The 12500-nt window shown below is 44.6% G+C and overlaps 1 protein-coding gene across 1 annotated transcript in view; it reads right to left on the bottom strand.

Moving 5' to 3' along the window:
* LOC310787866 (uncharacterized protein) overlaps positions 1 to 12500 on the bottom strand; it is a gene marked incomplete at its 3' end in the record, with an annotated part of 43190 nt that overhangs the window by 12699 nt on the left and 17991 nt on the right. Inside the window, exons 3-4 of the mRNA XM_083649327.1 lie at positions 11445 to 11784; positions 9959 to 10712 (exon numbers count right to left, since the gene is read on the bottom strand). Coding sequence (XP_083505453.1) covers positions 9959 to 10712; positions 11445 to 11784 — 1094 coding nt within the window. The remainder of the gene's footprint in view (positions 1 to 9958; positions 10713 to 11444; positions 11785 to 12500) is intronic.

Raw genomic sequence — 12500 nt, forward strand, 5'->3', positions numbered from 1 at the left:
GTTCATGTTATTCTGGGCAATACTCCACTTCTGTTATAACATTTCAGTGTGGTATGGAATATCTTTCAGTAATCTTTATGACTAAAAGGCTAAAAGTAATCTAATGTGTAAGAAATGACTGTTCTACATTGAAGTAAAAATGGAAATAATTAACTTGTTGGTTTTGGATTTATTTAGCTTCAAGAGTGCATTTTTGTTCGTGTGACCCTCAACACAGGCTTTCAGAATCCCGGGCCACTTACTGATACTTATGCTTAAATTAACACTCATATTCTGGTTTATTTAAAGAAAAACATTTTGGCTAGTGGAAATTCTAATTGGCTGGTAACTTTAAAATATAGCAGCCATATTGGCAGGTGGTCAAAAAAGTTAATGACATAGGAGTGAGTGAGAAAAGGATCAAATATTGGTGTTTAAGACTGAATAATGACATCACAACTGTTAATTTAAAATGAGGTATTCCTCTAAACCTGACTTCAAATGCCCCCAAAAAATTTGCGCCGGCGCCATTCGGCCCCCAACGCTCAGCAAAATCTGGCCCTCTGGTAGCGAGGACATTTTTTTGTAGCCCTCTCTATCATCAAAGTTCCTGGGGTACGGCATGACAATATTTGTTCGGCCCCCGGCAACAATCTGGATTTCTCATGTGGCCCCCTATGAAAAATAATTGCCCACCCCTGGATTAACTACTAATTGTTATATTAGTTTGCAGTGTTCGGAAGTAACGCGTTACGCGTTACTGTAATAATATTACTTTTCCCAGTAACGAGTAGTGCAAACGAATTACTAATAAAATATAAGTAATAATATTACCGTTCCCCCAAGATAAAACAACTCGTTACATATTACTTTTGTTGTGATTGCGACGTTCCGCAAAACGACACGCAGTTGGTGTTCATGTGACCAAACAAGCTCCAAGCAGCATGGCATTTAACGTGACAACAACAATGCGTGACGTCACCGCAGACCACGGCAGAGCCTGACATGGAGGAATGTGAGCGTTCAGCGGCTGGATATCTTCTCATTACTTTGATTTTGTCGTGAAGAAAGCTGACAAGAACATCAAATCCAAATGTAACCTGTGTCCAGGTAGCTACTCTTGTGATAGCAAATTATTGATTGAGTGCTTATTGATTGATTGCTTATGAACTATGGCCCTTCTAAGATGTATTTTGTGAACTATGTTCTTCATCATTGCAGAATATTCCTGTGCAGGGAGAACATGTATCTTGTTTTGGGTGAATAGACGTGGAGTGTTATGTCTTGTGAATATCAGATTGACTACTGACGTCATGGAAATATACTGAGTTGGAGAGAGGTTGAATGAAGTGGAAAAGTACTGCCCTCCAGGGTGGGGGGCGGGTGTCATAGTTTCAGTATATGATGTGTTGTAAACGATGATTCGGGGCTCCTGCCTCTACTTTGCACATTTATTGTCGTGTTGATAACTATCAGTATTTTTGTATGTTTGAATATGTGCTAAATAAACAATAAACAATAAACAATAAACGTGGTCGGGGAGACCTCTGTGCACAGATGTTAATCTAGAATAAAAACCTCCTAAAAACACTTGAAACGGATATCTCATTATTGATGGATCAGCAGGGCATTTCAGCAATTTTTCCATCACACTCACTTTCCACTGGGAAAAACACGACCTCAAACCTCCCAACACATGTAGCCTACCTAACGTTACGACTTATGAGGATCAGCACAACATGCAGCTCATTGACCAACGTTACCATCAAAGGTAAGCAAGCACAGAAACAGTAAAACTGTTCAAATACAGAGAAATGTAACGTTAACTCTCACAAGGGCACATAACACTGTCTACTGCTGGTGGACGTCAATGTAACATATTGCTATGTTATTGTTTTTGCAGGGCTAACGTTATTTGTGACACAAACTTGTTATGCAAAGATGTACAATGCGTATTGAGAATACGTTAGCAGTGCACTTGCTGCGTTCTTGAAAGCAGAAGCTGTTTAAAAGAATGTGTCTGAGCCAGGTGTGCTCTTCATCAAGCAGGTATAACTTATTAGAGTGGATCACAGGGGAATGGAGAACAGGGGAACATACATCAGTACATGTAGGGGCGAGTAACTTATGGATTCATTCATATTAGGCTGTAGAAACAACTGCTAGTTTGAAGCTGCTTTAGCTGTGCTCTGGCAAAGCCATTAATAGACCACATACAGTAGACACACATTATGCAAAGTCTGCATTTTGATGAGAAGACGTAAAACCAATTTTGTGGGATGTAACGGAAAAGTAATATAACGAGTAATATAACAAATTACTTTTGGCAGGGAGTAATAAGTAAAGTAATAATATAACTTTTGAAAAGAGTAACGAGTAATGAGTAATATATTACTTTTTTATAAAGTGACGTTCCCAACCAACACAGTTAGTTACTGTATGTGTCAGTCACTGTTGAGTAATATGATGAGGTGTGATCAGGACCTCTCTGCTGATGCTCGTGAATTATGTAGCATGTGAAGAAGCATCATGGGAACATACCAGGAGCTACACATGAGTTATGTAGCATGTGAAGAAGCATCATGGGAACATACCAGGAGCTACACATGAGTTATGTAGCATGTGAAGAAGCATCATGGGAACATACCAGGAGCTACACATGAGTTATGTAGCATGTGAAGAAGCATCATGGGAACATACCAGGAGCTACACATGAGTTATGTAGCATGTGAAGAAGCATCATGGGAACATACCAGGAGCTACACATGAGTTATGTAGCATGTGAAGAAGCATCATGGGAACATACCAGGAGCTACACATGAGTTATGTAGCATGTGAAGAAGCATCATGGGAACATACCAGGAGCTACACATGAGTTATTATGTAGCATGTGAAGAAGCATCATGGGAACATACCAGGAGCTACACATGAGTTATGTAGCATGTGAAGAAGCATCATGGGAACATACCAGGAGCTACACATGAGTTATTATGTAGCATGTGAAGAAGCATCATGGGAACATACCAGGAGCTACACATGAGTTATTATGTAGCATGTGAAGAAGCATCATGGGAACACACCAGGAGCTACACATGAGTTATGTAGCATGTGAAGAAGCATCATGGGAACATACCAGGAGCTACACATGAGTTATTATGTAGCATGTGAAGAAGCATCATGGGAACATACCAGGAGCTACACATGAGTTATGTAGCATGTGAAGAAGCATCATGGGAACATACCAGGAGCTACACATGAGTTATGTAGCATGTGAAGAAGCATCATGGGAACATACCAGGAGCTACACATGAGTTATGTAGCATGTGAAGAAGCATCATGGGAACATACCAGGAGCTACACATGAGTTATGTAGCATGTGAAGAAGCATCATGGGAACATACCAGGAGCTACACATGAGTTATGTAGCATGTGAAGAAGCATCATGGGAACATACCAGGAGCTACACATGAGTTATGTAGCATGTGAAGAAGCATCATGGGAACATACCAGGAGCTACACATGAGTTATGTAGCATGTGAAGAAGCATCATGGGAACATACCAGGAGCTACACATGAGTTATTATGTAGCATGTGAAGAAGCATCATGGGAACACACCAGGAGCTACACATGAGTTATGTAGCATGTGAAGAAGCATCATGGGAACATACCAGGAGCTACACATGAGTTATTATGTAGCATGTGAAGAAGCATCATGGGAACATACCAGGAGCTACACATGAGTTATGTAGCATGTGAAGAAGCATCATGGGAACATACCAGGAGCTACACATGAGTTATGTAGCATGTGAAGAAGCATCATGGGAACATACCAGGAGCTACACATGAGTTATGTAGCATGTGAAGAAGCATCATGGGAACATACCAGGAGCTACACATGAGTTATTATGTAGCATGTGAAGAAGTATCATGGGAACATACCAGGAGCTACACATGAGTTATGTAGCATGTGAAGAAGCATCATGGGAACATACCAGGAGCTACACATGAGTTATGTAGCATGTGAAGAAGCATCATGGGAACATACCAGGAGCTACACATGAGTTATTATGTAGCATGTGAAGAAGCATCATGGGAACATACCAGGAGCTACACATGAGTTATGTAGCATGTGAAGAAGCATCATGGGAACATACCAGGAGCTACACATGAGTTATGTAGCATGTGAAGAAGCATCATGGGAACATACCAGGAGCTACACATGAGTTATGTAGCATGTGAAGAAGCATCATGGGAACATACCAGGAGCTACACATGAGTTATGTAGCATGTGAAGAAGCATCATGGGAACATACCAGGAGCTACACATGAGTTAGTCAGTAATGCTAATTAGTAATGCTACACAAAGTTCTGCCAGTTACATGGATCATCCTACAGACATGCTACATGCTAACAGAACATGTATGAACACACACATGTCCTCTCCTCATGGGCTTCCGTACAAGACTGACTCCAATAGTTACGGTAGGAAATACTTCAGGACTTACCCATGCAGGCTCAGGCTCTCTGTCTCTCTCTCTCTCTCTCTCTCTCTCTCTGTCTATCTCTCTCTCTCTCTCTCTCTGTCTATCTCTCTCTCTCTTTCTCTCTCTCTCTGTCTATCTCTCTCTCTCTCTCTCTCTGTCTATCTCTCTCTCTCTTTCTCTCTCTGTAAGCCCCGTCTCCTGTGCTGATGTGAAGTCACACACTTTCCTGGGTCTCCTCCCCGGGCCGTCCCCTGTGCTCAGGCTCGAGGTTTACATTACCTGGCTAGTAGCTGTTTTCACCCTGATCAGCCTCACCTAAAGTTCAGTTCAACAGCAACACACCATCTTCCATCAGGTCCAGAGAGAGACAGGTGTGTTGAGGCGTTAAGAGGAAACGGTATACCAGACACACACACACACACATGCACACACACACACACACACACACACACACACACACACACACACACACACACAGCTGCGCACACGCACGCACACACACACACACACAGCTGCGCACACGCACGCACACACGCACACACACGCACGCACACACACACACCTGCGCACACGCCCGCACGCACACACGCACACACCTGCGCACACGCACGCACGCACGCACACGCACACACACACACACACACACACACACACACACACACACACAGCTGACATGTGGGACAGTATTTAGTTCTCAGTTACAAACCAGACTGTCCTGTTCTGAGCTGCCCTGCACACACACACACACACACACACACACACACACACACACACACACACACACACACACACACTGTACACACACACTGAGGTGTCACGTTACTCGGGGAGCAGATCAGTTCACTCTCTTCTTGTGTTTCAGCCTACAGGGGGCGCTGGGAAGCTACACGCATGCACACAGACACACGCACGTACACACACCCACGTGCGCGCACACACGCACGCACACACACATGCATGCACCACACACACACACACACACACACACACACACACACACACACAGACACACACACACCCTGGCAGTGTTTCCTGTCCGGCCGGCCCTGAACCCAGCTCACATCCTGCTGTGATGTCATCACATCCTGCTGTGATGTCATCACATCCTGCTGTGATGTCATCACCAGGCTAACCTGGGCCTGTGTGGAGCGACCGCTTCCTCCCAAGCCTCCAGAAACAGCATGGGCTGGGAAGCAAACTGAACATGGTGGCCAAGCTTGGCCAGAAAAACAAATTCCCATCCACTTACATGAGAAAGAAGCACCCATCCACTTACATGAGAAAGAAGCACCCATCTACTTACATGAGAAAGAAGCCATCTACTTACATGAGAAAGAAGCACCCATCTACTTACATGAGAAAGAAGCACCCATCTACTTACATGAGAAAGAAGCACCCATCCACTTACATGAGAAAGAAGCACCCATCTACTTACATGAGAAAGAAGCACCCATCCACTTACATGAGAAAGAAGCACCCATCCACTTACATGAGAAAGAAGCACCCATCCACTTACATGAGAAAGAAGCACCCATCCACTTACATGAGAAAGAAGCACCCATCTACTTACATGAGAAAGAAGCACCCATCCACTTACATGAGAAAGAAGCACCCATCTACTTACATGAGAAAGAAGCACCCATCTACTTACATGAGAAAGAAGCACCCATCCACTTACATGAGAAAGAAGCACCCATCCACTTACATGAGAAAGAAGCACCCATCTACTTACATGAGAAAGAAGCACCCCTCCACTTACATGAGAAAGAAGCACCCATCCACTTACATGAGAAAGAAGCACCCATCTACTTACATGAGAAAGAAGCACCCATCTACTTACATGAGAAAGAAGCACCCATCTACTTACATGAGAAAGAAGCACCCATCTACTTACATGAGAAAGAAGCACCCATCTACTTACATGAGAAAGAAGCACCCATCCACTTACATGAGAAAGAAGCACCCATCTACTTACATGAGAAAGAAGCACCCATCTACTTACATGAGAAAGAAGCACCCATCTACTTACATGAGAAAGAAGCACCCACCTACTTACATGAGAAAGAAGCACCCATCTACTTACATGAGAAAGAAGCACCCATCTACTTACATGAGAAAGAAGCACCCATCTACTTACATGAGAAAGAAGCACCCATCTACTTACATGAGAAAGAAGCACCCACCTACTTACATGAGAAAGAAGCACCCATCTACTTACATGAGAAAGAAGCACCCACCTACTTACATGAGAAAGAAGCACCCATCTACTTACATGAGAAAGAAGCACCCATCCACTTACATGAGAAAGAAGCCATCTACTTACATGAGAAAGAAGCACCCATCTACTTACATGAGAAAGAAGCACCCATCTACTTACATGAGAAAGAAGCCATCTACTTACATGAGAAAGAAGCACCCATCCACTTACATGAGAAAGAAGCACCCATCTACTTACATGAGAAAGAAGCACCCATCTACTTACATGAGAAAGAAGCACCCATCTACTTACATGAGAAAGAAGCCATCTACTTACATGAGAAAGAAGCCATCTACTTACATGAGAAAGAAGCCATCTACTTACATGAGAAAGAAGCACCCATCTACTTACATGAGAAAGAAGCACCCATCTACTTACATGAGAAAGAAGCACCCATCTACTTACATGAGAAAGAAGCACCCATCTACTTACATGAGAAAGAAGCACCCATCTACTTACATGAGAAAGAAGCACCCATCTACTTACATGAGAAAGAAGCCATCTACTTACATGACAAAGAAGCCATCTACTTACATGAGAAAGAAGCCATCTACTTACATGAGAAAGAAGCACCCATCTACTTACATGAGAAAGAAGCACCCATCTACTTACATGAGAAAGAAGCACCCATCCACTTACATGAGAAAGAAGCACCCATCTACTTACATGAGAAAGAAGCACCCATCTACTTACATGAGAAAGAAGCACCCATCTACTTACATGAGAAAGAAGCACCCATCTACTTACATGAGAAAGAAGCACCCATCCACTTACATGAGAAAGAAGCACCCATCTACTTACATGAGAAAGAAGCACCCATCTACTTACATGAGAAAGAAGCACCCATCTACTTACATGAGAAAGAAGCCATCTACTTACATGAGAAAGAAGCCATCTACTTACATGAGAAAGAAGCACCCATCTACTTACATGGGAAAGAAGCACCCACCCGCTTACATGTTTAGATGAGTATTTGCACTTTTACTTTGGAATTTAGTGTCACAGGCAGTCCACTCCTGAAGTCCAGCCCAGAGGTTTGCAGACAGTCCACTCCTGCAATCCAGCTCAGAGTTTCACAGGCAGTCTGGTCCTGTAGTACAGCCCAGAGTTTCACAGGCAGTCCAGTCCTTTAATCCAGCCCAGAGTTTCACAGTCAGTCCGCTCCTGTAGTCTAGTCCAGTTTCACAGGCAGTCCACTCCTTTCTTTCCTGCAGGTTTTCCTTCCAGCTCTGGTCCTGCTCGGCTGCCCCAGCTCAGGGCTGCGTGATGATTGGCTGAGCAGTAGAAAGTGATCTCCCTGACCTGGGTCAGGTAAAGAGGACGGCTGCTTCAGAGACAGCAGCTTCCACTCTGCCACTGACATTACCATGATCCAAACAGAGACAGCAGCTTCCACTCTGCCACTGACATTACCATGATCCAAACAGAGACAGCAGCTTCCACTCTGCCACTGACATTACCATGATCCAAACAGAGACAGCAGCTTCCACTCTGCCACTGACATTACCATGATCCAAACAGAGACAGCAGCTTCCACTCTGCCACTGACATTACCATGATCCAAACAGAGACGCTTGCTTTATAGCCCTCTTTCTTTCTTTCTTTCTTTCTTTCTTTCTTTCTTTCTTTCTTTCTTTCTTTCTTTCTTTCTTTCTTTCTTTTAAAAGTGTTTGTGTGGCAAAAACTATAAGACCTGAGGGAGGGCCACCGCTCAACCCAGCCAACTATAAGACCAAAACTCACCAAAATTGGCAGGTGGGTTGAAAATTACACCCACTACTCAGGCACATAAAATTACACTCATTGACCTCAAGGTGGCACTGTAACAATTAAGGTTAAGTTTTTGCAATTACATTTGCATCTTTGCTGCTCAAACTTTCCTAAATTTCCTCAAAATTGTATTGTGACAACTCATCAGAAACCATTGTCCCAAAACTTGTTTCATCATCTACGGACTAAGCTGATCTAAGGTTATCAAGGACATTTTGATTGATAAATCTGTTTTGAAATGATACATTTTTAGACACTTCAATTTTACATAAACACTCAAAATTGGCTTAAGCGATTTGAACCAAAACCTTGGTGCATGTGTATGAGCTTCACACACAGTCTAGGGAAATTCTGCCTCTATGGGCGCCACAAATGTGAAATGTTTATATCTCGTATCTCGATTATTGCGGATTATTTTCATTATATGTTTTGTCAAATTATCTGTTATAATCTGCTGATTTCACTTGATTCACGCCAATATGACTTCTGTCAAGAAATCATCATAAACCAAGGAAGAACATCTGGAAACAAGGAACCTTCTCCAAGACAATTTCACTTTGACCAAGAAAATGCCCCGAAACAAGTTTCATTCTCCTGGATAAAAAATAACATAAAAATGAAAGTTTTTGTTGAAACGAGGAACTTATCTGCCAGCCCAGTGCATCCAGGTGAAGAACAAAAAGAAACACAAGAAGAAAAAGAAGAAGAAGAAGAAGAAGAAGAAGAAGAAGAAGAAGAAGAAGAAGAAGAAGAAGAAGAAGAAGAAGAAGAAGAAGAAGGAGAAGGAGAAGAAGATAAGATATAGTCTGCTAGACATAATCTGAAAACATAGACATGATAATAAATTTGTACAGATGGAATATGTTTTTGTTTTTTTAATCAGTGGTTCGCAAGGTGGGGTTCAGCCAGGGTCCCCCTAGAACAGGGGTCAGCAACCTAGGGCATGGGTGCATGCCACCTCTGGCATGCGAAGGGTTAACCAGTGGCACAGCAGAACACAGTAGCAATAAGTGCCCTGCCAAATGACCTGTTTCACAGCCATTTGCAGTTGCATGGCCTGTTACTTACCATATTTATGGTAGTGACCCATACTCCGAGATGCCTGATTGGCTGGTCAATGTGGGCGGCGGAATCTATCGATGATGCATTGTAGGGCACACCAACAGGCTCTAGACGAACGAGCGCCTAATGTTAATGGTAAATATTGATGCCGAGAGCTTCAGTGGCACACCAAGCGATGGGCTAAACACAGACAAACAAGAATTGAACATGTGGAATGTAACCACACATCTCCAAACAAGGACAGACAGCCATGGCACCAAACAAACATCTCCAAACAAGGACAGACAGCCATGGCACCAAACAAACATCTGTGTTTGTCTGTGTTTGTTGTAGAATGTTTAATTGGTGTGCCATACGCATTAGGTTGCCGTGACATTTGCAAAGATACACACAGTGGTGAGTTACCTGTGCGGCAGGTGAAGCAGGCTCAGCTGCTCGCTCAGCTGACAGAGCGCTCAGGTCCAGGTTCATGTCCTGGATCGACTCGTAGATGTGGCTGGACTCTACCTCCTCTTCCTCCTGGCTGCTTTCCTCCACACTCGACTCCTCCTGCACCTCCTCGTCGTCCTCCTGCTCTATAGGAGACTCAGGCTCCCCTCGCTGTCCCGTGGAGGCCTCTGAGGAGGTGCTGAGGTCCGTTGGGGCAGTAGCGGTCAGGACAACAGGAACCACCGGTGTCTCCACGGGTATGGGCTGGGTCAGGGGAACCACCGGTGTCTCCACGGGTATGGGCTGGGTGGCGGGAACCACGGGCGTCTCCACGGGTATAGGTTGGGTCAGGGGGCGTGACGCGGTGAGGGGGTCCGCCGGGCTGAAGCTGGGGACTCGATGCTTCTCCCGCTCATCCAGAGAGAGAGGTTTACCGGAAGAGACAAACCTCTTTCTGTCGGCCATGTTGGTGGCGGCAGAGGGTTCTGTGTCCGGGGGAGCGCTGGGAGCGGCGCTGGGCCGCCGTTGGGCCGGCATCACCAACGGCGAGGGGTCGTGGAACTCCAGCAGCACGCCAAACGTGGACATGCGGTTCTCCGTCTTGCGGTGGCCCGCCACGTCTGACCGCAGCCGGATCGTCACCTCATCCCCTGGCTTGGTCCTGATGCCGCCACCGGGCTCCTCGGGCCGGTCCAAACTCTTTGGGACAGGAACGGGAACTGGGACGGATCTGGAAAAATGTGTGGAAATTGAGTGGAGTCAAACAAACGGTAAAATCACAAAAATCTAACAACCCATTCTCACCGGGGCGACGTCCGAGGGCATCAAATACTGTCACTTTGTGCATTGGATATTAACGTGCATGGTACCCTTGTGCATCACCCTGGGCACGGTGACGCTGGTCACGTGACCTTGATTCCTTGGAAACCAAAGGGTAAGTCCAGGTGATGTGTGCCCAGGTGATGCCCAGGGAATGATTTTCCTGAACTACCCTGAGATAATCCTGAGACCTGAGTCCATATCTGAAAGTGGCTTAAGAGTGATAAAGTACTAAAAATGGTGACCTGTTTACAGTCAAGTTTGAAGGAGTAGTTTGAGTTTGAACATTCCGCACATTGACTCTCATTGTAAAATTAAAGTAGAAAAATGTAGAATAGCTTTAAAAGTATAAAACATCTTAAAGTTGAATCCAAGCATGCATGTCCTAAACACGATGAACATCTGAATGTTTGGATGGAGTTTTGAATGCAGTATGAAGGAGTAGATACAGGTGGTAGGTAGGTGTTTGAATGCAGTATGAAGGAGTAGATACAGGTGGTAGGTAGGTGTTTGAATGCAGTATGAAGGAGTAGATACAGGTGGTAGGTAGGTGTTTGAATGCAGTATGAAGGAGTAGATACAGGTGGTAGGTAGGTGCCAAAAAAAACATAGGGGTGGGGAAAAAAGAGAGAGAAGATCATACCTGTGATTGCTGATACCAGCGGGCTCCTCGAGCCGGTCTGAACTCTTTGGGACTGGAACTGGAACCGGGACAGGCACGGGTATGGGGGCGGGCACGGCGGCCACGGGTTCAGGGCTGGGCGGGGCGCTGAAGGCCAGCGGCGAGGGGACATCACCCGGCAGCTCCTTCACGTACTTGGCAGGGATGTAGAAGGGCTTGGTGCTCTGGTCGCTCCGCACCTGCCACCAGTGGTCGTTGGTCTTGGCCAGCAGGACGTAGCGCTCGTTGGGTTTGATGGACACCAGCACCCCATCCCGACCCTGGTACTCATACTGAAACTCCACCAGCACCAAGCCCAAACCTGACCACAACAATCAGTATGATGAGTAGCAACAACTGACACCGTCAACATTATAATGTTCATGATAACGCCTTTGCCAGGCATTAAACTGTCTGTGGATCAATCAATTGTATTATTAGTTTGAACTTGTCAAGTATTTAGATCTGCATTTATCTAGTCTTGCTGCTTTTTAGCCATTTTAGCCATCATAGACTCTTGGGTGTGTGTTGTTTTTTTAAATGTTTTTGTCATCTGTGTGTCTTGGTTGCTATGACGATTCAATTCCCCTCCGGGGATCAATAGTATTCTATTCTATTCTATTCTATTCTATTCTATTCTATTCTATTCTATTCTATTCTATTCTATATGACAATGATAGGCAAGGCAGGTTTATTTGTAGAGCACATTTCATGCATAGAGACAATTGCAAAGTGCTTATCATAAAATAGAGCATATAAGAACAAGACAGGGGGCCCTATCTTCGCAAAAGCGCTAATTAGCGCTTGCGCGGCTTTTACTGCACGGCACAGCACAATTTGGAGGCGTCGCCAAGCACTCTGCTATTCTCGGTGAGTTAACAACAATCAAACCAATCAGATTCCCTCTCTCACTCCCTTTATACCTTTTGCAGGTGTGGAGAACCCGACACATTTGTATTATCGATCAGCTGGTCACAGGGGGGCCATGGCACCAACCGCTGGTTTATTGTGTGGCAACAAACCGCATTGACAGCTGAT

This window comes from Poromitra crassiceps (assembly GCF_964638095.1).
Source record: "Poromitra crassiceps genome assembly, chromosome: 13".
Taxonomy (NCBI): Eukaryota; Metazoa; Chordata; class Actinopteri; order Beryciformes; family Melamphaidae; genus Poromitra; species Poromitra crassiceps.